The following is a 27,573-nucleotide window of genomic DNA, read 5'->3' as shown; positions in this document are numbered from 1 at the left end:
CCACAGACAGCAGCCCACCAGGCTCCCCTGTCCCTGGGATTCTCCAGGCAAGAACACTGGAGTGGGTTGCCATTTCCTTCTCCAATGCATGAAAGTGAAAAGTGAAAGAGAAGTCGCTCAGTTATGTCCGACTCTTAGCGACCCCATGGACTGCAGCCTACCAGGCTCCTCTGTTCACGGGATTTTCCAGGCAAGAGTGCTGGAGTGGGGTGCCACCACCTTCTCTGAATTGACACACATCACTGTATAAATTTTAGGTGTATAACATGATGATTTGATTTACATAACTGTGAAATAATCATCACAATAGGTTTAGTTAACATCCATCATCTCATGTGTTTTTGGTTTTAGTTGCTGAGTCATACCTGACCATTTGTAACCCCACGGATTGTAGCCCACCAGGTTCCTCTGTTCATGAGGTTTCCCAGGTGAGAATACTAGAATGAGTTGCCATTTCCTTCCCCAGAGGATCTCCCCAACCCAGGGATCAAACCCACGTCTCCTTCTTTACCATTCCTTCTCAGCCTAGGAATTTACCCAAGTCTCTCTCACCCTTAGCTTTTTTCCCTACACACCACACCACACATATACCATCACCATGCACCTGAAACCACTTCCATAAGTCATGGATTCTTAACCATCCTACTCTAAATGTATTTATAATTTGTAAGAACTAATTAGCAGGCGCTGTGCATGTATTATATTAACAATCACTCCTTAAAAATAAAAAGTGAAGATAGTAGTCTACATTTTACAGAGAAGGAAACTGAAGCTCAGAAAGGTTTTGAGACCCTGACTGGCTCAGGATCACAGAGCAATGAAGGAGCAGAGCTAGTCTGGACTCAAGTTCGGGTGACAATCAAGTGTCATGTTCCTGCCACTCTGCTGCAAGGCCACCATTCAGTCCACACTAACTCCTCTTTTCCCAGGACTCTTGGGGAGATCGAATTGCTGAGCTAGAGACCCTATCAGCGACAAAGAAGGCAATCATCTTTTTTGTGGGGGAGGGGAGAAGACTTGAGGGTAAACATCTTGTAGGGACTAGCCCTCATCTTTAGCCTACTCTTAAACCACCCTTCCCCGAATAATTGATCCTTCTCAGACAGGTGGCTGAGACTTGGCAGTGAAGGACACCCACAGCCACCAAACCAGAAGCAAGGACTGGGGATGCAGGGCTTCACCCAACTCATCTCTTCTTATGCTTCTTCTCTGTCTCCTCCACCCTCAGGGAGCATTTTCCTTTCTAGAACTAATGCAAGTGAGTGGAGAGAGAGCCTGTCTTGACCATAGACCACAGAAAGGATGTCCATGTTTTATTTTTAGTTGCACCAATATCCTGATGTGGGACACCCCCCCCCCACCCCCGCAGCACCCACTATGTCCCTGTGCATGGGTTCTCCAGGCCTGCAATATGACTGCTGGCAGCTTGCTTCTCTGCAGCTAGTTATCCTGCAGAGAAATTTTACTGAAAGGTGTCTGCACATTGTACCTACTGTGGCATTGTTGTCATGTGCAGTGACCTTCATAAATGGCTTTGGGAAAGTCACAAGGGAATAACAGAGATGACTGGTGGGTTTTTTCCTCCTCCTTTATGAGAGTCTGCTCTGATTTGCTAAACAAAGTTGTGCAATCACCGGGAAATGAGCTCTGTGCTCCTACATGTGCCCCAAATGCAAACAAGCAGGCCAACCACCCCAGTGTTGTAATGTTTCAGCCTGAAATCTGCTTGGATAACCCAGCAGGGTCCTTTGTCCTTTTGGAATAGGGCAAATAGTGCATGGCAGCAGGAATCAGCCAGGGTCCCGGAGCACTGAGACAGAGAGAGCAGAGCCCAGGGGAGACAGAGGCTGAAGCTAGTTAAAATCACTGTCTTGGCTTCCAGTTGGCTCCCAATTCCTGGTGAAACTCCTAAAGGGAGACTGTTAAATCATGAAATTAATCACCATCCTTTTCCTTTGCTCCAGGCTGCTACCAAGTTTAACTCAAGAGTCCTCTCAAGAAATCGACTGCAACGACCAGGATGTATTTAAAGCTGTGGACACGGCTCTGAAGAAATATAACAGTGGAAACAAAAGTGGCAACCAGTTTGTACTGTACCGTGTAACCGAGGTCAGCAGAATGGTGAGTGAGCTGTGTTTAACCCTGAGGTCACTTGGGATTTGTGCTGTCACCTGGAGCCCAGGCCTCATTCACCCCCAACCCCACCCCACCCCCACACCCGCACCCCAATCACCAGAGAACTGGCAATAAAAGGGAAGCTTTGTGGTTGTTAGTTGCTAAGTCACACCTGACTCTTTTGCGATCCCATGGACTGTAGCCTGCCAGTCTCCTCTGTCCATGAAATTTCCCAGGAAAGAATACTGGAGTGGGTTGCCATTTCCTTCTCCAGGGGAATCTTCCTGACCCAGGGGTCAAACCCACATCTCCTGGATTCTTTACCACTGGGCCACCAGGAAAGCCCATTCTTAAAGGAGTACATCTAAGAAATATACAACCTCATTTGTGTGGAATCTAAAAATTCCATCTCACAGACACCAAAAGTAGAATGGTGATTGCCAGAACTGGGCAGTGGAGGAAATGGGGAAACACTGGTCAAAGGGCACAAATGTCCAGTTATAAGATGACTAGGTACTGAGGATCGAATGCACAGTGCGGTGATTACAGCTATTAAAGCTTTACTGGAAATTTGCTAAAAGATTAAGTGTTCTCACTACAAAAATGAAGGTAACTATGTGAAGTGATGGGTGTGTTAATTAGCTCGTTTGTGGTAATCATTGCACAATGTACATACAACTTTTATTTGTCAACTAAACCTCAGTTATGCTTGGGGAAAGGGAAAGTTTGTCTAAGAGGAGTCAGCTGTGTTGAACCAAATATCTCTCATGAAATCAATGTGGCTCATTGCATCAAGGTAACGGCCATGTTCCAGCTGGGTTTTAGTTAGTTTGTTTTTTTTTTAATCACTGATTGACACACACAGGATGGAGACAAAGCCTGACAGTGTGTGTGACTTTAAGAAATACAAATCTTTCAATAGTTTATTTAAATGAATTTCACTATAAAACACTGTGTTTCTGTGATAGCTAAGCAATTGATTACTTTGGTGGAGAAAAAAAAAAACAAAAACGGCTATTTGATATGATGAGAAGAAAGGAAAAAGTCCAGTGGATAGAGGTTTTTTTGTTGTCGTTTTCTGAAAATCCAGTCTTTCTGTTTCACAAACTTGTGCACGCATGTGAGTCCTAGGGTTCTCTAGCAACAGTTTATATGTGTTGTCTTTATTAGTTGATATCCATGGTAAATGTGGTTTATTCTAGTTTATTCTAAAATGTCCATAGAATCACTATTCATCTTTACTTTGTCAGGTGGACACTGCCTATACCATGATCACATAGGTTTTATTAAAATCTGAAACCTGGAAGGAACTTCAGAGTCTATTTTGTTGATGCAAATACTGTGGAGAGAGCACTTTCCAATGAGTCAAGAAACCTGCAATCCTGGGCTGGCTCTGCTTTTCCAAGGTGGGGAGGCTGCCTAAGCCATATGCCATCCACCTGGGGCCTCCCTACTCTCACCTACCAACTGAAAAGCTGGGCAACATCCTCTCTGAGGTCCCAGACTTTGCATCTGGAAGCTCATCTAACTCAGCACCTTTAAACTTTAAAAGGTTTATTTATTATTTCATGACATGCTAGACTAAAGAGCAAAACAATGCAAACAAAAATACTAAAATTACTCATAATTAATCTCACCATCCAGATAACTGCTCCTTTTTTTTGGAAAGTTTAAAAAGGTGTATGGTTTGTTTTCTAACTGTAAAAATGATAGATGTTAATTTTAAAAAATAGATAATTCAGGAATGTTTGTTTAAAGAGAAAACCGAAAGAGAACTCTACTCCCACCACTGAAAGACACATATTTTAACAGTTTCATTGCATAGTTTTCCAGACTTTTAAAAATCATATATTTATGTATAAATTGGTTTCTACAAAAATAGGCTAATACTTTGGATCTACTTTGTAACTTAAAAATATGTATATTTTTAAAAATGTATATTTGTAAATAGTATATTATGAATTTCTTCCAAGCAAATATGTATAAACTTTTAATATTTTTTCAATATTTTAATAAATGTTTTTGCCTTAATTGAATCAAATAGAGGTCAAATATTCATAACTGTACAAGATCTCAAATGATGTGCTATTGGGTCATTTAGATGAGACCTACCTATCCATGGTTGCTGTTTTTCAGGATAATCCTGACATATTTTATTCCTTGAAGTACCAAATCAAGGAGGGCGACTGTCCTTTTCAAAGCGACAAAACTTGGCAGGACTGTGACTACAAGGACTCTGCACAAGCTGTGAGTGTGTTGACCGTTCCTGAGGCTCCATTTTTCTCTGCCAAGTGTGCTAGACTTGTCCACAGTGCTGGAGATGATTCATATTTCTGGCTGCTTTTATAGGAGGCACATACACCCTCAACTGTGTAGAACAGTCAAATGCTTGATGTCTGTATTCTCACATAGGAAGAAGGGGCGTAGAGAGGCCCTCAGTTAAACATGGAGAAAGCTGTCCCACAGGAAGGGGACTCTAATGACTGACAGGGATATGTGGGCCAGGCCCCAGAGAGGCAACAGATCAATACTTGGCCGAGATCTGGGGCTGCTGAGTGGAGAGTGTGGCTGCTTCAACTGAACAGTCCTGCGTACGAATCCTGCTCTACCTTCCACCAGCTGCAACCAGTGTGCTCCCTTGCAAGGGGCGATCAAATTGACTTCATGATCTTGTTGAAGGAAAAAATGAGACACATTATGCAAACGGTTTTGTTTTAATAACAAGGGGTCTTAACCTAATGCCTACCCTGCCCTGGCACAGCACAGCTGCTTGTTTGCCCATAATAATTGAGGGAGATTGTGATGCTGCCTGCCAGGAACCAAGCCAGTCTGCTCATAATCCAGGGAGCCATTTCTTCAATGTCAAAACCCTGGCTTCCGGGATGCAGTTTGAACACTGAAATTGAGAAGTTAATCAAGAGGAGAGTTTAGCAGGCTGATTCACAGCCATGGTGTGCATCTTGATGAAAGGAAATATCTCCAGGGCTCAAAACAAAGATTCATACTTTAAAATCTCATCATTTAGAGTGCCTCTCCTCTATCTCATGAATATTGGTGACTTTTAAAAAATAATGATTTGGCTGAAAAATACTTATCCTTGTGTCTCAAAACTCTGCTTAGGAAAAAAAAAATCTTGACAAGATTTTAAAAAGGAAAGCCATACTTAGCAATAGTACTAAGTGGATTTCATCTGAAAGATTAGAATAAATCTTTTTTTTCAATCATTTTTCCCCCTTAGGCCACAGGAGAGTGCACAGCGACCGTGGCCAAGAGAGGGAATATGAAGTTCTCCGTGGCTACCCAGACCTGCCTGATCACTCCAGGTAGCTGATGTGTTTGCTGCAGCTGCCCTGGGGGGAAATGAACCTTTTCTATATGGTGCCAAAAACCCTTTACCTGAGGGCGGCAGTGGCGATACCATTTGTAGCCTTGTGGGGGCGCTGGAGGGGTGGAGCGGCAGACTCCTGAGGTGTGCCCAGGCTCATGCCAATCATCCCCTTGGTGTTATCCCTATTCTCTTCCTCAGGAGCTGCGTTGTATTAGGTGTGTACGAAAGAATGAGAAGACAGAACTGGCCTCAACTGTAGGTAGCGTTCCTAGCATGAGAAAAGCACAGGTTTTGAGTCAGATCTGGCCTGGAATCTTTCAAAGCCCTCACTTTCTTCGTTTTTCGTTACCTGTGAAAGGAGATAACAATAATTTCCACTTTGTACCATTCTTTCGGATGAAGCTAGATGATACATCTGAAGATGTAATCATCATAATGTATTAATGAAGTCAAGATAAAAGTAGTAACAATTAACATTTATTGAGCGCTTATTACCAGTCACAGTTCTAACCACTTCATATACAGTAACATATCTAATCCTCACAACAACTCTATGAGTCAAATAGTAATATCCCAGTTCACAAATGAAGAAACTAAGGCCTACAGCAGGCAAGTATCTTGCCCAAGATCCCACAGCTAGTAATTAGCAGAGTGGTTGGAATAGACCCTTCATAAATGAAATTCCTTTAGATTCTAAGTATGGAGCAGCTTATCAGAAGATAACCACTGTTAGCTCCTTCCCTCTTGTGGCAGAGGTGCCAGGTACAGAAGGATGGACACACCTAGGTGATGTTAGTCGCAAAAGCCATCCTGGAACTGGCCTTTGCTTACAAGCGAGCTCCAGCACAGCATCTTCAGCCACCCTGGTGAACCTCACCGTCGTGGTGACTCTTCTGTTTCAGCCTTAATCATCCGTAGCATACCCACAAAAACTATATCCCTTGAGTTCCCATTCTTGCAAGAAGTTGCATTCAAAGAAAGATAGTCCAAAACAGAAATCCCAAGTCATTAAGGTTTTCTGATGAGAATAGCTTTTTATTATTCAGCTTAAGAACTCTATATTGTAAGCAGATTTTAACATTATCCAGAGCATAGCACATATGTACCATGAGAGAAAATACTCTCTGCCAAACCTTCAGAAATTATTGCTAGGTCCACAGTCCTTTATCTGAAACATTTTTGGCCAGATATGTTTTGGAATTTCAAAATTTTAAATCTTTATTTTAATTTAAAAGTCTCTCTAGAAATTGGGGCAGGGTGGAAAATCATTCTGTTACCCAGAAAAACTGAGTTTGCATGTTTCCCTGCTCTTCTCACCCTCAGAAGTTTGCTCCATCTCTTCCCCTACCCTAGTTGGGAGCTGCCCTTGAGGTCAGGCAAACCAGCCTCTGGGCTTTTCTCCATCTGCTCCTTTTATCTCCTGTGTTCATCTTTTTTTGTTTGTTTTCACATCAGTAATTTCTCTCATCTTTCTCATGTAATCCCCTCGGGTTTTTTAACTTTGCCTGTTACCCTGATTCAATCTAACTTCTACAAGGAAAGGAGGGGGTAAAGCTATGAATATTTCCCAGTTAAGTCTTTTCCTGACACGTTTATGGAAAGAAAGCTGACACACAGTTGCAAAGGGGGTTGTGCTGAGCTGCTGACTGAGGGATCTTACCCCCTTGGACAGTGAGAGCCCCAGGGTCAAGGGACCCAGGACTCCGTTACTTCCCCTTTTTGCCGCATGTGCTGTCACTGATCCGGGCGTGGGGAGGGGGGTGGCGGGGGGAGGCTGTCTGTTATGAACACCGGTAATCTAACACAAACTCTCTCCTTTAAAACATATTTTACATTGTTTTATCAAAACGCGTTCAGTGGCTGCCCGTTCGTACAGGAAAAGTGTCCTAAATCGCGCAGTTGTGTCCAGTTCTTTGCGACCCCGTGGACTGTAGCCCGCCAGGCTCCTCTGTCCATAGAATTCTCCAGGCAAGAATACTGAGCCATCGGGAAGCCCTAAGGGCTTGCACTCCATTCTTAATTCCCTTCAGAAGGTCTAGGAAGGCCCCCAGCTGAGTGGAGAAAGTTGTAAATATGTGCCTCTTCCAGGAGAGGGCGCCATAGCTTACATCAGGGTCGTCAGAGGAGAGGGTGACCCAGGGAGATGGGAATCCAGGCCTACAGAGCACAGCTCAGGCTGCGCTCCAGAGGCCTCTCTACTGACTGCTGAGTTCGGTGCTCAATCGTGTCGAACTCTTTGTGGAACCCAGGTCTCCAGCATTGCAGGCGGATTCTTTACTGTCTGAGCCACGAGCCACTAGGGAAGCCCAAGAATACTGGAGTGGAAAGCCTATCCCATCTCCTGGGGAATCTTCCCGACCCAGGAATCGAAGTGAGGTCTCCTGCACTGCAGGAGGATTCTTTACCAGCTGAGCTACCAGGGAAGCCCCTGCTTCCCCCGACTGCTCAGACCTCAAATCACCCCTCCCTGTCTCTTTCTATAAACTGATAAGATGTGTGCACCCCTTGTCCCACACCTCTGTCCCTGCCTCATCCTGCTTCATCCAGACCCACTTGTCCCTTCTCAGGCCTCACACCTCGGGTTGTGAGGTTACCTTGACTGCTCTTCACCCTTCTTAGCTCAGTCTCTTTTCCTCAGAAAAGTCTTTCTTGCGCTTACTCTGGGCTCCTGCCTTGCCAAGTTCTTGCTGAATTATATTGAAATCATCCATCTCCAGTTCTATCTCTCCCCCTTGACTTCGTCCAACTCCTTCATGGCAGTGAACATTACTAATGAATTTATGTATCCACACAGCCAGGCTCAGCACAGGACATGTTATAGCAGGTGTGAAATACATGTTTGTTCAGTAGAAAGGATACAGAATGTATTACACCCCGAGTCCAGCTTCAAGCGGCTTTCATTAACACTGAAAAGTAAATTAAAATACATCTGTAATGTTTTGATTTTTATGAGGATAGATTCATGTATCACTCCTGTGATTTTAAGTGACTTTAAAATAAATTTTAAATAACCATGCACAACAGAATGCATACAAGATGTTCCTAAGTGAATGGTTGGCCTTCCCTCTGATTCGAAAGCAGTCTTGTGTTCCCTTTTCTAGTGCTTACTAGGATTTACTGGACAGTTTGTCATCAAGGCTTTTTATTGACGAATTATCTGACTTATTCAGGGCACTGTATGTGAATATAGGTTTCGCTCCTTAACGCTGCCCTTTTGCCTACTGTTTGTCAAGCCGAGGGCCCCGTGGTGACAGCCCAGTATGACTGCCTTGGCTGTGTGCATCCCATATCTACCACGAGCCCCGACTTGGAGCCTGTTCTGAGACATGCCATCCAACATTTTAACAACAACACCGATCATCCCCACCTCTTTGATCTGAAAGAAGTAAAAAGAGCCCAAAGACAGGTCTGTTCTTTAATTTTTCTCTTGCCGTAGTATTGCTAAAATGTGTTAGATCTTTTAAGGTTTAGAATTTCTTTACCTAAAATAAATCTTTGGCCAGAGGACAACATGATTCCACAGGTGGTGGTGAGGAACTCTTCCGTGTTCTCATATGACCAGCTCGGGGAGACAAAGGCTTTCTCCGTAGGCACGGTGATTTGGATGCTGCAGTGTGTAAAGACAGGAAAGGAGGCCAATCAGACTTCCTTCCTGGGAGATTTGTTTTTAATGAATAGGTGGTCACCTCTGCTGTGCTGTGAAATGGAAAAGTAGTTGGTGAAAAAAAAAGTCATTCTGGCCTTAGGAGTTTAAGAAGACTCTATCATCACCTAGCTACCATGAGGCAAACATGACCCCCCCCCCAATATTAAAATGTACCTAAAAAGGTTGGCACAGTTGCTGGGTACCCTCTAAATTATAGTCTCTGTTTCATCAGAGAAAAGAGCAAATACTTGTATTAATAAATCTGGTTTTTCCATTGAAGCCTTTACTGACAGTTGACTGGGCCCCTTGAATTTCAGGCTCTAATTATGGAGGACTCACTTTGGTCAGTAGTATTCCTTGCTTTTAATTGACCCTTAGCTGGCCTTCTGGAGCTTGCCTTCATGCAAGATGCAAGCTCTTCTTGGTTCTGTGCATATCCAGCTATCAGGGTGGGACTCACCCCAGATAAAGCAGGAGAAATCTTACTGCCCGGCCGTCTGGGAGCCTAAGGACCTACTGGTTAAAGCCACTCCAGCTCCAGAGTTTTCTTTATCCATCTAGAAAAGCATTATTAATATTTTACAAAATTTAACAGATCTTTTTTTTTTCCTGCTGCCCACAGAAGAAATATTGCTGGGTCTTACTTAAGAAAATACAGTAACTCTATCTATAAATTGCTTTTCATTTTCAGATGTGTAGCTGTATGTGTGTATGTGTGTGTTGTGTTGAAGGGTGTGAGCATCATAAAGTGCTCAATATTAATTTGGTAATGACTTTTGCCTAGTAATAATAATAGTTTGTATTTTTGAGCACTTACCAAATGCCAGATGTTATTCTAAGCTCCTTCTAACACTGTGAATAATGTTTAAATTGACCTTTAAATATTCAATCCAAAATTGTTTCAGGTGGTGGCTGGATGGAACTATGAAATTACTTACTCAATTGCACAAACTAATTGTTCCAAGGAGAAATTTCTATTCTTAACTCCAGATTGCAAGTCCCTTTCAAATGGTGTAAGTAGGCAAAAAATCTAATTATAAAGTTCTTAGCCTTTTGTGTCCAGTATTTACAGGTGTGGGAACTCAGCTGTACAGGAAGACTCAGTCACTAAAATTTTAGATGACATTCAACAGTTCCATTTCATGTCCCATTGAGAATCTGAAACTCATGTCACCTGTCAAGCTGCTTACCCAGGGGTCAGAGTCTACACATCTGACAATAAGCATCTACAGATATATCCAGGGACTAACAATAGCCTGAGACAAAAGATGCCACAGTCAAGTTTGTCTTTTCATGTCTTCATGCTTTCCTATCTCCTTTTCCTTCTGTGTGCTCAACAGCCTGACAAGGCTTCTGAACTCTACCCAGGACAATACTTCCAACTGTCTCTGCTTGTTTTCTCACCCTCCCTCCCCTACTTTTCTCTTTAATAAATACATCCTGAGTCTCTCTCCCTTAGTGACCCTTTCTAGGATGATATCTTATTACGGAACCAAAATTATGTTAAAAGAGAGCATCTCAAGGTAGCAGGAATTAATGCACGTTAAGATGATCAGGCATGACGTCCTTCCCAGGGGTATATGCACTTTAGCAGAAGGCTGTGCTTTAAGCAAGAGGTGGCTGCAAGTCTGTTCGCCTAGTCGTTCTAGGTAATGAGAACTATTAGAAATAGATAGTAGGGATGGTTGCACAACCCTCTAAAATGTCCCTGAATTATACACTTAAAAATGGTTAAGGAGCTTCCCTGGTGGCTCAGTGGTAAAGCCATCTTCCTGCTAATGCGGGAGACATGGGTTCAATCCCTAACCAGGGAATACCCTACATGCCGCAGAGCAGCTAGGCTGGTGTGCCCCAAATACTGAGCCTGTGCTCTAGAGCCCAGGACTTGCAACCACTGAAGCCCAAGCACCCTAAAGCCTGTACTCTGCAACGAGAGAAGCCACTGCAGTGAGAAGCCTGGACAGCAACCAGAGAGTAGCCCCCTCGCTGCAGCTAGAGGAGAGCCTGTACAGCAGCAAGGGCCAAGTACAGCCCGAAATAAATAAATTGTTTTTAAATGGTTAAGATGGCAAATTGTATATATATTTTACCAGAATTTTTTTAAACAGTTAAAAAAAAAAGAGAGAGAGAGAGAAACCCTCTAAAATCATAGGTTCTAGTCACTGTGTAACTTTGTCAATTTGAATTGAATCTGGCCTTTTAAGCATCTATAACATCTTCTGTTTTTTATGCTTAGCTTCAAATTGAGGTTATATGGGCCTAAATGTAATCTAGCTTTAATCTTGCTCCATCTGTTTATAAAAACCCCAGTTAAGTTTTCGCTTTGCCACACAGAAATGCACAGGCTGGTTGAGGTAACAAAGCCAGTCAGATTTTGGTATAATTTTCTTAAGCTTTCACTTCTTCATTTGTAAAATCGTGAAGAATAATAGTATCTATCTCACAGAGTTATTACAGTAATTAAAGAACATAAAATGCAAATGAGTTATTTTGCCCACAATTGGTAAGATTTAAGGCCTTGCTATTCAAAGTGTGGTCCATAGACCAGCAGCATCAGCAACACCAGGGAGCTTCTTAGAAAAGTAGAATCTCAAGTCCACCTACAACTACTGAATGAGAATCTGTATATTATCAGTAACAAGATTCTCAGGCAATTCATCTGCACATTAAAATTTGAAAAGCAAAGATTTAAGGAGTTTCCTAAGTAGTTCTTAGTCATGTTTTACCTTAGAATTATTAGCCTAGCTTTAAAAAACACCTCTTCCCAAACCATTCCCCCAGACCTTCTGATTTAATTGGTCTGGGGTCAGATGATCAAGTTTCTCAGGTAGACCAAAGGTGATGGTGATACTGAGAACTTTTGAGTTACCTCCAGTATACTTCACCCCATCCAAAATTAAGGTATTGTAAGTGTGGTATTTCCTATATCTTTAAAAAACATGACATTTATTATATTCATGTGTGTTCTTTTATTGGAAATATACATTTGTAGGCATCTTCAAGACAATAAGAAAACAAAGGAAAAAAATAATGTTACATCATATATCCAAACACTCAAAGTTATCTGAGTGTATATCCTTCTTATCTTTTTTTGGTGGGGAATATGGCCAGTTTTGACTGTTTTTGTGTGTGTGTTTTATTAGCTGTAATTACTTTATATGTGACATTTTTTTCTATGTCTTCAAAACTCTTGATAAACTTCTTTTTAAATAACTTTTAATATCCCAGTGAAGATACCATAGATTGCTTTTTAAATTACTTTCCTATTTTTGGTCCTGTGTTCAAAAGCAACAAAATATGTTGTTTCTGTTTTTAGTATAATTAATACCTCAACTAATATCTTTTAGAATAAAGCTATTTCTGTGTTTTGGGTGGTGATGCAGTTGGTAAAGAATCTGCCTGCCAATGCAGGAGACACAAGAGACACAGATTCTGTCCCTGGGTCGGGAAGATCCCCTGGAGCAGGAAATGGCAACCCACTCCAGTATTCTTGCCTGAAGAATCCCATGGACAGAGGAGTCCATGGGATCACAAAGAGTCAGACATGACTGAGTGACTTAACCCTTGCTTCATATGGCTTTGCTTGTCCTTTATGTTTATTTGACTCTATTAAAATTTTGAATTTTTTTTATATTTTGGTTGTGCTACCCAGCCTGTAGTATCTTAGTTCCTCAACCAGGAATCAAACCCATGCCTCCTGGAGTGGAGGCATGGGGACTTAACTACTAGACCACCACAGAAAGTCCCTTGCCATTATGTTTAATCTTTCATTATGTTTTTTATTATATGCTATTATTCTTGAAGATGGAGTACCTTGACTTTGGTTTTAACTTAATCTGAAAGTCTTTGTCTTGCTAAAAGAAAATGTTACCCACTCACTGTATAGCTACTATTTCTACATTAGGTATTCTTGTAATCTTATTTCATGTCTCTGTGTGTTTGTGTGTGTATTTGTTGGTGGTGATGCTACTTTTTCATTGTTTCTTTTTTTTGTCTTTTGAGTATAGACTATGTTTTGCTTTGTTTTTCTCTATACAATAATTTGCAGAGTCAACATCCTATTTTTAATTTTAATTTTACTAGTCATTTAAAGATTCTTAAAAACGTTTTTAATTTATGCTCTTATATGCTTTTAAAAAAACAGGATATTGGTGAATGTTCAGATAAGGCATATGTGGATCTCCAGCTAAGAATTGCTTCCTTCTTGCAGAAATGTGACCTTTATCCAGGTAAGGGATAATGTGTGTTGGTGTTCATGCTGGTCCCAGACAACTGGCTAGGTCTTTCCATAGCTATTGTGCTTTGGTTCCCATGATAAAGTCTTCATGACCCACAGACCTTACTAGGAACACTGGGTCCCATCCCTGCCCTGCTGTGCTACAGCAAGTACACCTGAGACTGCTCAGCAAGTGGCCAAAGAGAACACAGTGACAGAAGGAAAAATTTATGTTTTCTGGGCAAAGCTGCCCTTCGATTACGTCAGCTGGTCTTTCTTGTGTACCAGCTGTCTCTGCATCAGATATTGTGAACTGGGGAAGCTGTATCTCATTTTTAAATAATCAGAATAAGATCTTTTCAATTATAGGTTTTTTCCCTTTGCATGTTATAATATGCGGAAAGGGTGATAGTGCACATTTAAGGTCAAGTTAGTATTTTTTATACCAGTCAGCTCAGTCATGTCGGATGCTCTGCGACCCCATGGACTGCAGCATGCCAGGCTTCCCTGTCCATCACCAACTCCCGGAGCTTACTCAAATTCATGTCCGTAGTGTCAGTGATGCCATCCAACCATCTCATCCTCTGTCGTCCCTTTCTCCTCCCACCCTCGATCTTTCCCAGCATCAGGGTCTTTTCAAATGAGTCAGTTCTTCGCATCCGGGGGCCAAAGTATTGGAGTTTCAGCTTCAGCATCAATTCTTCTAATGAATATTCAGAACTGATTTCCTTTAGGATGGACTGGTTGGATCTCCATGCAGTCCAAGAGACTCTCAAGAGTCTTCTCCACCACCACAGTTCAAAAGCATCGGTTCTTTGGCACTCAGCTTTCTTTTTAGTCCAATTCTCACATCCATACATGACTACTGGAAAAACTATAGCATTGGCTAGATGAACCTTTGTTGGCAAAGTAATGTCTCTGCTTTTTAATATGTTGTTTAGGTTGGCCATAACTTTTCTTCCAAGGAGTAAGCGTCTTTTAATTGGCTGCTGTCACCATCTGCAGTGATTTTGGAGCCCCCCAAAATAAAGTCAGTTGCTGTTTCCATTGTTTCCCCATCTATTTCGCATGAAGTGATGGGACCAGATGCCATGATCTTAGTTTTCTGAATGTTGAGCTTTAAGCCAACTTTTCCGCTCTCCTCTTTCACTTTCATCAAAAGGCTCTTTAGTTCTTCTTCGCTTTCTGCCAGAAGGGTGGTGTCTCCTGCATATCTGCAGTTACTGGTATTTCTCCCGGCAATCTTGATTCCAGCTTGTGTTTCACCCAGCCCAGCATTTCTATGATGTACTCTGCATATAAGTTAAATAAGCAGGGTGACAACATACAGCCTTGACATACTCCTTTCCTGATTTGGAACCAGTCTGTTGTTCCACGTCCATTTCTAACTGTTCACGGCTTGACCTGCACACAGATTTCTCAAGAGGCAGGTCAAGTGGTCTGGTATTACCACCTCTTGAAGAATCTTCCACATTTGGTTGTGATTCACAGTCAAAGACTTTGAGATAGTCAATAAAGCAGAAATGGGTGTTTTTCTGGAACTCTCTTGCTTTTTCGATGATCCAATGGATGTTGGCAATTTGATCTCTGGTTCCTCTGTCTTTTCTAAATCCAGCTTGAACATCTGGACTCATCTTGAATATTCTTATACCAAGGGTTGGTTTTTCTCATACTTGGAAGATAGTTGTGTACATTGCACAATATGAAGCATTACTGAAGTTTCCTGCTCACCAGAATCACAGGATTTAACATTTCCCACTAGAAAATCATTCCTTTATGTTAAGCATTGCTTTTTACAGTTTCTATCAAAAATGCAAAAACTTTAGAAAAGGGCAGCATATTGATTGAGTCACCTTCTGATTGAAAGTTTCCCTAAACACACTTGGCTTTTAGAAGAGGAAAAGAGGAGAGATAGTTGGAGGTCTGACAGACAACCTCCATTGCTGGATCTTGGGCTGCCACGTGGCCCTCTGTCAGTGGATGCTGGATCACACGTGGAAAAGGTACTAGGCTAGATTGCTACTTCAGGGCACACACTGACGTGAAATCTGCCTCTTTCAGGGGAGGATTTTGTACAACCACCCACCAGGCTTTGTGTTGGCTGCCCCAAACCTATACCTGTTGACAGCCCAGAACTGGAGGAGCCTCTGAACCATTCCATTGCAAAGCTTAATGCAGAGAATAATGGAACCTTCTATTTCAAGATTGACACTGTGAAAAAAGCAACAGTACAGGTCTGTAAATTATAGTGATAGTCTGTAAATTATAGTGATTGCAAATTGTTTACTAATGTTGCCACTGATCTTGGCTCTGGATTGGAAAACAGTATACCTCACAAATGGAATTTGGTAGACTTGAATTTCAAGTCCCAACCTCACAGCATGCTTGATGTGTGATCTTGGACAAGTCATTTAAAGCACTGTCTCCATTTTCTAGCCATAAAGGACTATAGTAAGTGTTAGTTGCTCAGTAGTACCTGACTCTTTGCGACCCCATGGACTGCAGCCCTCCAGGCTCCTCTGCCCAAGAGATTTTCCAAGCAAGGATATTGGAGTGGGTTGCCATTTCCTTCTCCAGGGGATCTTCCCAACCCAGGGATTGAACCAGGGTCTCCTGCTCTGCAGGCAGTTTCTTTACTGACTGAGCTACAAGGGAAGCCCATAAAGGACTATAGGAAGGGTCAAAAAAATAACATATGTCAATCACTTTTCAAAATCTAAAGTGCCATATAAGTACTAGCAACTTGTATAATTAAGAAAATTGGAGCTAGGAAAAACAAGACTTATCCTCTGCCTCTGTAGATCCATCTCTCATTATAACATCACTCAGTGCCTTGGGCTCAGCCACATCAGCCAGTCATTGCCCAAACTTTCTTTGCATGCTCATCTCCATCTCATTTTTTCCCTGCCTGCGGTGCCTTCCCCTCTACAATTGTACCTTCTAGAAATTCATCTCTCCTTCCATGCCTGTCAGTAGAGGTGAAGGAGTATCCTTGTTTGGAGTTCAGAGGGCCTAGCTCTGCAACAGCATCTCCCACTCACATTCTGAGTGACCCTGGGCAGTTATTCAGATTCATGAAACCTTTGTGGCTGGATCAGAGAAGCCCAAATCCCTTCAAACTCCAACAGCATATGACCAATGTATTTATGGACAGATTCCTATTATGGAACCTCAGAACTGGCTTTCCTAAATACAAGCTAAAGAAAAGTCATCGAAAAGGAGCCAAACTGGGAATTCCCTGGCAGTCTAGTGGTTAGGACTTCACACTGTCACTACTGAGGGCATGGTTCAAACTCTGGTCAGGGAACTAAGATCCCACAAGCTGTGCAACATGACCAAAGGGATAAAACTACTATAGCAAACATACATGATTTTTATAGGCTTCCCTGATGGCTGAGATGATAAAAAATCTGCCTGCAATGCTGGAGACCTAGGTTCAATCCCTAGGTTGGGAAAGTCCCCTGGAGAAGGGAATGGCAACCCACTCTAGTATTCTTGCCTGGAGAATTCCATGGACAGAGGAGCCTGGCGGGCTACAGTCCATGGGGTGGCAAAAAGTCAGACATGACTAAGCAGTTAACACACACAAAATATGATTTTTATAGTCTACAAAGAAAATCTCACTTTAAAAGTTCGTAATTCTGGCTCAGTAATTGAATTTCTAGAAATATAAAATAGAAAAGTCTTTAAATACAATAATATTCATTTCAGCTTTAACTATAAAAGCAAAAAATAAAATGGTAAACTCTCAAAATGATCAATAATATAGAAATGATCAAATTGTATCTAGCATATCCTTACAATGCAGTATAAAGCAGCAATTTTAAACCATCTTTGTGAGGCGTTCTTGATGTAGAAAATGCTTGTGTTATACTATGCAAAAAGAGGCCATAAAATTGAATAAACATTCTGTTCTCGATCATGTTATTAAAAAGTACAGAAAAAAGTACTGTAAAGAAATGTCTCAGATTATTTATAGCTTTTAGCTGATGTCACAATGGGCTGTTTATTGTAATCTTCCTTATTTCCTGTATTAGTTTTATATGCTGGTGGGGAGGAAGACCTGAACCGTATTAAAATAAATCAAAACTGACACTATGATTTCTCTCCTACTCAGACACTTATTTCTGGATGCCATATCCTCTCCCTGATTTCACTAGCACATAACCCGTGTTAGACTTACTTGAAAGGAGTACCAATTCATGCTGCTCTTGTCTTTGTCAGCTTTTCTTCTCACTCTGTTTTTCTGTAAAATTCCCTTATTCTTACTGATGCAGGAACAGTCCAGTACTCCACCACATAATGCATGTCAAAGAGTTGCTGTCAGGAGAGAACCACTCATTCTCAATGTGTATATCTAGTCCTCTTGGTAGTCCCAGTTCTTTCTGTAAATTAGTCAACATACTAGAATGGATGTGTTTATGCTAAGGGTCCAAGGAAAGCCACAATAGAATAAGCTACATCCCTTTACTTACTAAACTAATCTGGAATATTGTGAGAATTTCAAATATACTTTTAAGAGGTGACTCTTTACTTATTTTTGCTTTTAAAGAGAGCGATTTGGTCACTCAAGGCAGCCCTAGTGGAAGCAGCTCATTTATTGGAAATCAGCTTACCATAATGAATTTGCAATAGCCAGTCTCTTAGTGACCCATTTGCCAAATTGCTAATTTGTTTTACAATTTTAGTCTTGCCTTGGCTTTGCATGTTTAGTCCTATTTGGGTACACGTCCATTCCAGGTTGGTTTCATATTTCAGATACCAAACATTTCATAAATCCTTTGTTTCCTCATGTGAATGGTTGTGATTTCTGTCATATACCGTTCATTTTGCCCTATCCCCATGGCTGCTGTCAATGTTCTTCCCTGCCTCTGCTCAGATAAATACACTTCAAGGATCTATGGGTGCACATTCAGGAATTTTCCTTTGACAAAAGGTCCTAGAAAGGTCAAGAAATATGTAGATGTTTAAGATTTATGATACAAATTGACAGATCATCAAATGATTTGCAATTATGTCAATTTTCATTCACACCATGTGGATGTAAGACACTGGCTGATGGTCTTGACTTGACCTATTCAAATACTACCAGCAGTGACTGAGATTCCATGTTTCCTGCACCTGACCAGGTGTCATCTCTGTTTTTTATCCTTGACAAGATGCAAGGTTAAACATGATATTGTATAGTTTTTTAAATGTGCTTATCCTTGGTTATTAATGAAGGTCAACTTGTTCAGGAGTAATGATCTTTTTTTATTATAAATTTATTTATTTTAACTGGAGGTTAATTACTTTACAATATTGTATTGGTTTTGCCATACATCAACATGTATCCACCACAGGTATACACGTGTTCCCCATCCTGAACCCCCCTCCCTCCTCCCTCCCCATACCATCCCTCTGGGTCGTCTCAGTGTACCAGCCCCAAGCATCCAGTATCATGCATTGAACCTGGACTGGCGATTCATTTCATATATGATATTATACATGTTTAAATGTCATTCTCCCAAATCATCCCACCCTCTCCCTCTCCCAGAGTCCAAAAGACTGTTCTATACATCTGTGTCTCTTTTGCTGTCTCACATACAGGGTTATCATTACCATCTTTATAAATTGCATATGTATGCGTTAGTATACTGTATTGGTGTTTTTCTTTCTCGCTTACTTCACTGTGTATAATAGGCTCCAATTTCATCCACCTCATTAGAACTGATTCAAATGTGTTCTTTTTAGCAGCTAAGTAATACTCCATTGTGTATATGTACCACAGCTTTATCCATTCATCTGCTGATGGACATCTAGGTTGCTTCCATGTCCTGGCTATTATAAACAGTGCTGCAATGGACATTGGGGTACATGTGTCTCTTTCAATTCTGGTTTCCTCTGTGTGTATGCCCAGCAGTGGGATTGCTGGGTCATAAGGCAGTTCTATTTCCAGTTTTTTAAGGAATCTCCACACTGTTCTCCATAGTGGCTGTACTAGTTTACATTCCCACCAACAGTATATGAGGGTTCCCTTTTCTCCACACCCTCTCCAGCATTTATTGCTTGTAGACTTTTGGATTGCAGCCATTCTGACTGGCATGAAATGGTACCTCATTGTGGTTTTGATTTGCATTTCTCTGATAATGAGTGATGTTGAGCATCTTTTCATGTGTTTGTTAGCCATCTGTATGTCTTCTTTGGAGAAATGTCTATTTAGTTCTTTGGCCCATTTTTTGATTGGGTCGTTTATTTTTCTGGAATTGAGCTGTAGGAGTTGCTTGTATATTTTTGAGATTAGTTGTTTGTCAGTTGCTTCATTTGCTATTATTTTCTCCCATTCAGAAGGCTGTCTTTTCACCTTGCTTATAGTTTCCTTTGTTGTGCAGAAGCTTTTAAGTTTAATTACGTCCCATTTGTTTATTTTTGCTTTTATTTCCAGTATCCTGGGAGGTCGGTCATAGAGGATCCTGCTGTGATGTATGTCAGAGAGTGTTTTGCCTATGTTCTCCACTAGGGGTTTTATAGTTTCTGGCCTTACGTTTAGATCTTTAATCCATTTTGAGTTTATTTTTGTGTATGATGTTAGAAAGTGATCTAGTTTCATTCTTTTACAAGTGGTTGACCAGTTTTCCCAGCACCACTTGTTAAAGAGATTGTCTTTAATCCATTGTATATTCTTGCCTCCTTTGTCAAAGATAAGGTATCCATAGGTGTGTGGACTTATCTCTGGGCTTTCTATTTTGTTCCATTGATCAATATTTCTGTCTTTGTGCCAGTACCATACTGTCCTGATGACTGTGGCTTTGTAGTAGAGCCTGAAGTCAGGCAGGTTGATTCCTCCAGTTCCATTCTTCTTTCTTAAGATTGCTTTGGCTATTCAAGGTTTTTTGTATTTCCATACAAATTGTGAAATTATTTGTTCTAGCTCTGTGAAAAATACCATTGGTAGCTTGATAAGGATTGCATTGAATCTATACATTGCTTTGGGTAGTATATTCATTTTCACTATATTGATTCTTCCAATCCATGAACATGATATATTTCTCCATCTATTAGTGTCCTCTTTGATTTCTTTCACCAGTGTTTTATAGTTTTCTATATATAGGTCTTTAGTTTCTTTAGGTAGATATATTCCTAAGTACTTTATTCTTTTCATTGCAATAGTGAATGGAATTGTTTCCTTAATTTCTCTATTTTCTCATTATAGTAATTATCTTTTTAACTTCTCCAAAAGAGCTGGTTATGTCTTTGGTTCATTTCTTTAGTGTTGGGCTTTCTGTGTATAAGAATACTGACCCTACATCATATTTTTTCCAGTTTACCTTTTTACCTTATTCACTGTGACATTTGAGAATCAGTTTTCATTTTTGTCTAATTAGATTTTGACATTTTCCCCCTTCCTTTAGGTTCTTTCCTCTGCTTTTCACCTATGAAAAGCCTCATCATCCTAAGAACTGATGAATGTTTTTTATACCTTTCTAGCTTATTTAGTTTAAATGTTTTAGGCATTGGAACTTACGTTACTAAGTAGTATTCTATACTTTAAAAACAAAACTTGGACAGGATAGACTTAAGCAGGGAAGACTTCTGATAAGAACAGCAATATAGATGCAATTTTGAGGTTCTTGAACACAAGATATTACTGCTGCTGCTAAGTCGCTTCAGTCGTGTCGGACTCTGTGCGACTCTATAGACGGCAGCCCACCAGGCTCCCCCGTCCCTGGGGTCCTCCAGGAAAGAACACTGGAGTGGGTTGCCATGACCAGGTCTACTTTATTCCTCCCCTCTGGACCCTGAATAGAATTGAGCCAACAGCTGTGAGTTTTGTCATATATTGTCAACTTTCCTAGGCAACATCATATTAATCAACTGTGGCTCAGAGGTAAAGAGTCCACCTGCAGTGCAGGAGACTGGGGTTCAATCCCTGGGTCAAGAAGATCACCTGGAGAAGGAAATGGTAACCCACCAATATTCTTGCCTGGGAAATCCCATGGACAGAGGAGTCTGGTGGGCTACAATCCATGGGGTTTCAATAGAACTGGACACAACTGAGTGACTAAATAACAACAACAATGTCAGAAAACTGGATTAAAGTATACTCTCAAACTAAGCAACAAAATTCATGATCACCAATGGATATACTCTAAAACACTTTTTGGACTTCCCTGGCCAGCTTATACACGTCTGGAGTTTTACAAGTTATCAAATTTGTCTTATAAATTTTACTGTGCTTACCTAGAAAATGATGCCAGAAAAGGTAGAGGAGTAGTTTAGCTCTTCCTGTTCTCTGCTCTCCTCATCCTCCTCCCATTGTAATTCCTCCATGCTTTTCAAAAAACACAAAGAAAAAGGGAAGACTTATGTTATGGAATTATACTATCACTCCGTAACTTTATTTTTTCAATAATGGTCAACCTTCCAGGAAACAGGTATGTATAATATATTCTTTTTGATAACTATATAATACTATGCATATACACATTTAAATCCTAGAATGAAATGCTGAATAACTTAGCCTGAAAATTGAGCCACGTTAACTACCTTTTAAATTTATATATATAATTTTAAAACATTTTATAAAGTATATTTTTCAAGTATATAAAGGCTGTAAGCTTTTAAAAAAAAAACTGCGCTTGCAATTTTGTTGAAGTCAGTGTATTGGAAAAAACCACACAATGACGTTTACTTTTTAAGTAAATATAGTACATGTATTCTAGACCAAAAAGAAAAAAAATGGGCCACAAATATTAACAGAAGGCAGTATTTATAATGATTAAAACTTGCTAGAGCTTAAAATAGTTTCTTAATATTAAAAAAAAACCCTCAGAGAAGCAAGCTAGAATCCAAAGAACTTTCCTAATCACATAATTTAATCCACATAATTTCTATAGCAGTTCAGTTCAGTTCAGTTCAGTCACTTAGTCGTGTCTGACTCTTTGTGACCCCATGAATTGCAGCATGCCAGGACTCCCTGTCCATCACCAACTTCTGGAGTTCACTCAAACTCATGTCCATCAAGTCGGTGATGCCATCCAGCCATCTCATCCTCTGTCGTCCCCTTCTCCTCCTGCCCCAATCCCTCCCAGCATCAGAGTCTTTTCCAATGAGTCAACTCTTCGCATCAGGTGGCCAAAGTACTGGAGTTTCAGCTTTAGCATCATTCCTTCCAAAGAACACCCAGGTCTGATCTCCTTTAGAATGGACTGGTTGGATCTCCTTGCAGTCCAAGGGACTCTCAAGAGTCTTCTCCAACACCACAGTTCAAAAGCATCAATTCTTCAGCACTCAGCTTTCTTCACAGTCCAACTCTCACACCCATACATGACTACTGGAAAAACCATAGCCTTGACTAGAGGGACCTTTGTTGGCAAAGTAATGTCTCTGCTTTTGAATATGCTATCTAGGTTGGTCATAACTTTCCTTCCAAGGAGTAAGCATCTTTAAATTTCATGGCTGCAATCACCATCTGCAGTGATTTTGGAGCCCAAAAAAATAAATTCTGACACTGTTTCCACTGTTTCCCCATCTATTTGCCATGAAGTGATGGGACCAGATGCCATGATCTTCGTTTTCTGAATGTTGAGCTTTAAGCCAACTTTTTCACTCTCCTCTTTCACTTTCATCAAGAGGCTTTTCTCTGATTCAAGCTTTGGTAGAACAAAAAGGTGTGTTTAAAGGAAATATTTAAGTTTTCGTCTTATTTGTCCTAGATTCTACATATTATGACTTGAGCCTTTGAATTTCAGGTGAATCTTGCAGTTGCTGAACAATAAAACTCAGGACAATAGAAAAATTAAAATGATAGCATTGTTTTCTTTTCCCATTTAAAAAAGGAAATAAGCCCAATTGCCAAATATTTTAATGTGCATACAAGGTTTTGTTATCAAATATTTGTACTTTTTGAGGGTAACTCTCCTTTGTTCAGTACATAATTAAAATATCAAGATTCTCCCCTAAAAGCCCTTATGATAAAAATGTATGATTTATTACACAGCATTAATTAAGCTCCTATTTTGTGCTAATTCACTTTCCAGGTGGTAGCTGGCAAAAAGTATTCTATTGTGTTCATAGCAAGGGAAACCACATGTTCTAAGGGAAGTAATGAAGAGCTGACCAAGAGTTGTGAGATCAATAAACATGGTGTGAGTATAATGCAGCTGTCTTACTGATTCCCCAGAAATCTGTATGATGTTTAGTGCTTATATATGTATCCCATGAATAACACTGTTTTCTCTTTTGGCTTCAATTTTCATGGATAGCTAATTCTAAACTGTGATGCTGATGTTTATGTGGTGCCTTGGGAGGAAAAAGTTTACCCTACTGTCAACTGTCAATCACCTGGACGGGTATGATTCTAATTGCGGTTGGTTTGGGTTAGCTATGCTCATTCTGAAAATCATATTTGGAGGTTGAAAATGAACCACTATTTACATGAATTGGAGAGGACTATCTTTTTTAAATGGGGAGAACACACATTTCTGTGCTGATCTCTCTTCTTATGGCTAGAAAGGGAGAGCAGCTGTCCCCTTAATCACTTCTCCGACACGGCCAGTGTCCCGTGAGATCACAGGTTCTCTTAGGGAAGCACATCCAAGGAGCTTGGGAAAAATGCAGGTCGCACACCCCACTCTACACTTCCTGAATCAAAAGCTATATTTTAACACAGTCCCCAGGAAAGTGATACCCATACGCAAGTTTGAGAAGCATTAGGTCGCATCATTTTTTTACTTCTTAGAAGAACCCTGGGAGGTAAGTAGTACTTTCCCTACTTTCAAGATTGAGACACTAAAAATTACAAAGATGCTAAAGTCCTAAAGTGGATAATAACTTTATCAAGTGCTTCCTCCATCTTAGACCCTGTACTGAGGACTTGACATTGAGACATATTTTTCTCCTGACAACTCTACGAGGCAGGTGATTTTATCATTCCTATTTTACATACAAGGAAAGTGAAGCTAGTGGTGCTCAGATACAAATCTAGGTAAAATCAGAGCCTACTCTGTTCACCATCATACTGAGAACTACTAGGCGCTGGCTTGTTTGACCTCAAAGACCATGCTCTTTGAATCACCAAACACTGCCTCCAGCTACCACATTCTCACAGGTAGTAAGTGTGTAGGTAGAAATGACCCACAAATCCATAGCTTCAATACAAGTTGCCTCTGCTCCCTTTGTTCTGCATTTAGGTTTTTGCCATATGTAGGTATGTATATAGTTTAATACAAACATTATACAAAGGCTGTGTTTCAAGCTTGTGAATATATATATCCTGTGTTTCAATTCAACGGAGTGACTGTGGATATATGCTGCTTATATATTCCATTCTTAAAACCAGTTAAGGTCTTTTTGGATAAAAAGCAGTAACATGCTAATAGAAATAGTATCAATTAATAATGTGCCATGACTTATAGAATCATAGGCTTAGAGAGTACCCTAAAGATTATGTAGTTAACCATCCAGTTTTTCCTGATTAAAAACTATTTTAGAGTATTATTAGGAACAAGAATCAATATCTCTAAATTATTAAATCAATCAAAAGAGGAAAAAATTATTCATTTTCATCCTTTATGGAATATTAATGTATATAGCACTTAAAATCTGGCAAAGACATTCCCCATCGTAAACTGAGATAACATTGTCAGGCCCCCATCCCTTCTTTCTTCTTTGATAGTGTGGTTTTCACAGTAATGCATTCATTTTAATATTTCCTGTTTAGACCTTACTCATGAAAAGGCCTCCGGGTTTTTCACCTTTCCGATCAGTACAAGTGATGAAACCTGAAGAAAAAACAACTGTAAGTCTACCCCACTCTGCCATGTCTCCTGTACAAGATGAAGAGCAGGATTCAGGAAAAGAACAAGGACCCACTCATGGGCATGGCTGGGACCATGGAAACCAAATAAAATTACATGGCCTTGGCCCTGGCCATAAACATGAGCATGAGCAAGGTCATGGGCGCCATAGGGGTCATGGTCTTGGCCATGGACATAAGCATGGTCTTGGCCATGGACATAAGCATGGTCATGGCCATGGAAAACATAAAAACAAAGGAAAAAACCATGGAAAGCAGTATGATTGGAGGACACACTATTTGGCAAGTTCTTATGAAGATAGCACTACATCCTCTGCACAGATGCGAGAGAAGACAGAGGAGACAACACTCCCTTCCCCAGCCCAGCCAGTTGTAGCCGTTACCTTTCCTGGCTTTCAGGACTCAGATCTCATTGCAACTGTGATGCCTAGTACACTACCACCTCCCACAGAGAGTGATGATGACTGGATCCCTGACATCCAGATAGAGCCAAATAGCCTTGCATTTAAATTGATTTCGGATTTTCCAGAAACAACCTCCCCCAAATGTCCTGGTCGCCCCTGGAAGCCAGTTAATGGAGTGAATCCAACTGTGGAAATGGAAGAGTCTCATGATTTTGATCTCATTGATGCTCTTTCTTAATTTAGGCAGCCAGGGTTATTTCTTTAACATCTCATCAACCCCTGTCCCCATTGTCCAAAGATCCTCATATAATACACTAAAACCCATGAACATTCAGAACAGCCTAGAGAGAAATAAATGGGGAGACTCCCCATGGGAACAACATCAATCTCTATGGATGACATAAAACTTTGTGCAGAATTCTAACTCCTTTCTGAGCTCTCCTCCCAAGTTTTCTTAACTAGCACAGAAAATGGACAAACTAATATACTGTGGCCTACTGCAGTTGCTTTTCTGATAATGAATGTGTACCTTAAAATGTGCATCATCAATTTTCATACAAAGATTCTTGACATTTTGAATAAGCTGTAACATCTGGCCATATGTGGCAATAAGAGAAGTTAAGAGACTGAATGCTGAACTTCTTAATGGAGGAAAAAAAAATAATAAAAACCTCCAGAGGTCAAAGAGGAACAAGAGAGAAAGACAGATTGGCCAAAGGGAGGACAGAGAAAATAAAATTGACTTTCTGTTTCCAAAATGGGCTAGTAATCTCAAACAGTTACTCCCATGTGACAAAACTATGCTGATAATTCTCTTTCTGGGTGAGAGTGTTTCTTGTAAGTCAGTAATTTCTGTTTACTCATTAACTATGCTTTGCAATAGGGCTTTCAAATAGGAGTTTTCTGTTTGTATGTTGCCAGCTTTAGAATGAGTAACCCTTACTGTTCAATAGCTCTGAGTTTAATGATAAGGATGGAAGGCAGAAGTAATACAAAGGCTGGCCTGCTTGAGGAAATCTTTTTTTAATAATTGATAAGGGAATATCATGAGATGTGATGCAAATTTTGTTCAGAGATTTTATGAGAAATTCTTTCTAGCCTTTATACTTGCATTTTCTTTTGCTATAACATTGAAGTATATGGACTTTTGCAGGAAAGAATAATATGATTATCTTTAATTTACTGATAATGTGAGGGAGGCATGTCTTTCACAACCCCTGCTGTGCTTTTGCCTAGGGAAATAGGGCTTTGTACACCTACACTCACCTGCGGATGCACGTCACTGTTTCTTCAATTTATTGGATGCATTTGAGCCACTGAGTTTTTATTTCATTCCAAATATTATCTGTACTTGCAAATAAAGTACCAATGATCTCAGGAAAAGGTCTCATCTTGTCAATTAGTGGCTTCACCTTCCTCTCTTTGAACGATAACCTCAGATTAACAGAGTTTTACTATACTTACAGAGGCACGTAAGGTCCTGCGAGTACAAGGGCCGACCTCAAGAGGCAGGGGCAGAGCCAGCACCTCAGGGTGAGGTCAATTTACCGGCAGAATCTCCACGGTTGGCACAATAGACCCGACAACCTCTGTCAGCAGCCCTGCGTGGAAGGACGAGAAGATGGGGTAGAATTTAAATAGAGAAGAATGCCATTTTATCCCTCTGTGACTGAGTGAAATAAAGTTCCGTCCTTATGTTCCCCTCCTGGTTAATTCACACTGGTCTCCTTTCAGTCACAACCAACCTGCAGCCAAGTCAAGATGATCAGAGAGCCAGCACTAGGGCTCTGCCCTAGGGGCTCACTGTGCAGCCCTGGAGCGTTCTTGTTCACTGAGGCAGGAGCCCTTAGCTGGGGCTTCCCTATCACAGAGACCTTGTCATGGGTGCTCAATCAAGGGGTAGTGGGTCATGTTTCCACCATGGATCTAAGGACTCTCTCCCTTTCCTTCTTCCTTCTCCTCCTGATTCCCAACCCAATGCTGAGAGATTTTGTCTTATATTAGTTTTTTATGATCTAAATTATTACCAAAAAAGAAAAAAATCTTTTGTTAATATATCTACCAACT

At 40.6% G+C, this 27,573-nt stretch overlaps 1 protein-coding gene across 2 annotated transcripts; it reads left to right on the top strand.

Moving 5' to 3' along the window:
* Nucleotides 1,667–27,223, top strand: KNG1 (kininogen 1). 2 transcript variants are annotated; one of them, XM_005675157.3, is made up of 11 exons: nucleotides 1,669–2,121; nucleotides 4,252–4,362; nucleotides 5,354–5,438; nucleotides 8,677–8,849; nucleotides 9,995–10,102; nucleotides 13,234–13,318; nucleotides 15,367–15,539; nucleotides 23,325–23,432; nucleotides 23,550–23,636; nucleotides 25,007–25,084; nucleotides 26,973–27,223. In XM_005675157.3, the coding sequence occupies exons 1-11, from the start codon at nucleotides 1,930–1,932 to the stop codon at nucleotides 27,081–27,083; spliced, it is 1,311 nt and encodes a 436-aa protein (XP_005675214.1). In that variant the 5' UTR covers nucleotides 1,669–1,929; the 3' UTR covers nucleotides 27,084–27,223. The 2 variants fall into 2 exon arrangements, with proteins under 2 accessions (XP_005675213.2, XP_005675214.1); XM_005675156.3 differs by lacking the exon at nucleotides 26,973–27,223 and having other exon boundaries at nucleotides 1,667–2,121; nucleotides 25,007–26,889.

Source organism: Capra hircus, chromosome 1 (genome assembly GCF_001704415.2).
Source record: "Capra hircus breed San Clemente chromosome 1, ASM170441v1, whole genome shotgun sequence".
NCBI lineage: Eukaryota > Metazoa > Chordata > Mammalia > Artiodactyla > Bovidae > Capra > Capra hircus.
The sequence above is the reverse complement of the archived record's forward strand: the minus strand, read 5'-3'. Positions and strand labels throughout refer to the sequence as shown.

What these genes read in the sequence shown, in the direction of transcription:
- KNG1 (XM_005675156.3), top strand. Translation starts at nt 1,930, where the DNA reads ATGAAATTAATCACCATCCTTTTCCTTTGCTCCAGGCTGCTACCAAGT. An exon ending in ACAAGGACTCTGCACAAGCT is followed by an intron (nt 4,363 to 5,353) that starts GTGAGTGTGTTG and finishes TTTCCCCCTTAG; the next exon opens with GCCACAGGAGAGTGCACAGC. An exon ending in GTGAGATCAATAAACATGGT is followed by an intron (nt 23,433 to 23,549) that starts GTGAGTATAATG and finishes TTTCATGGATAG; the next exon opens with CTAATTCTAAACTGTGATGC.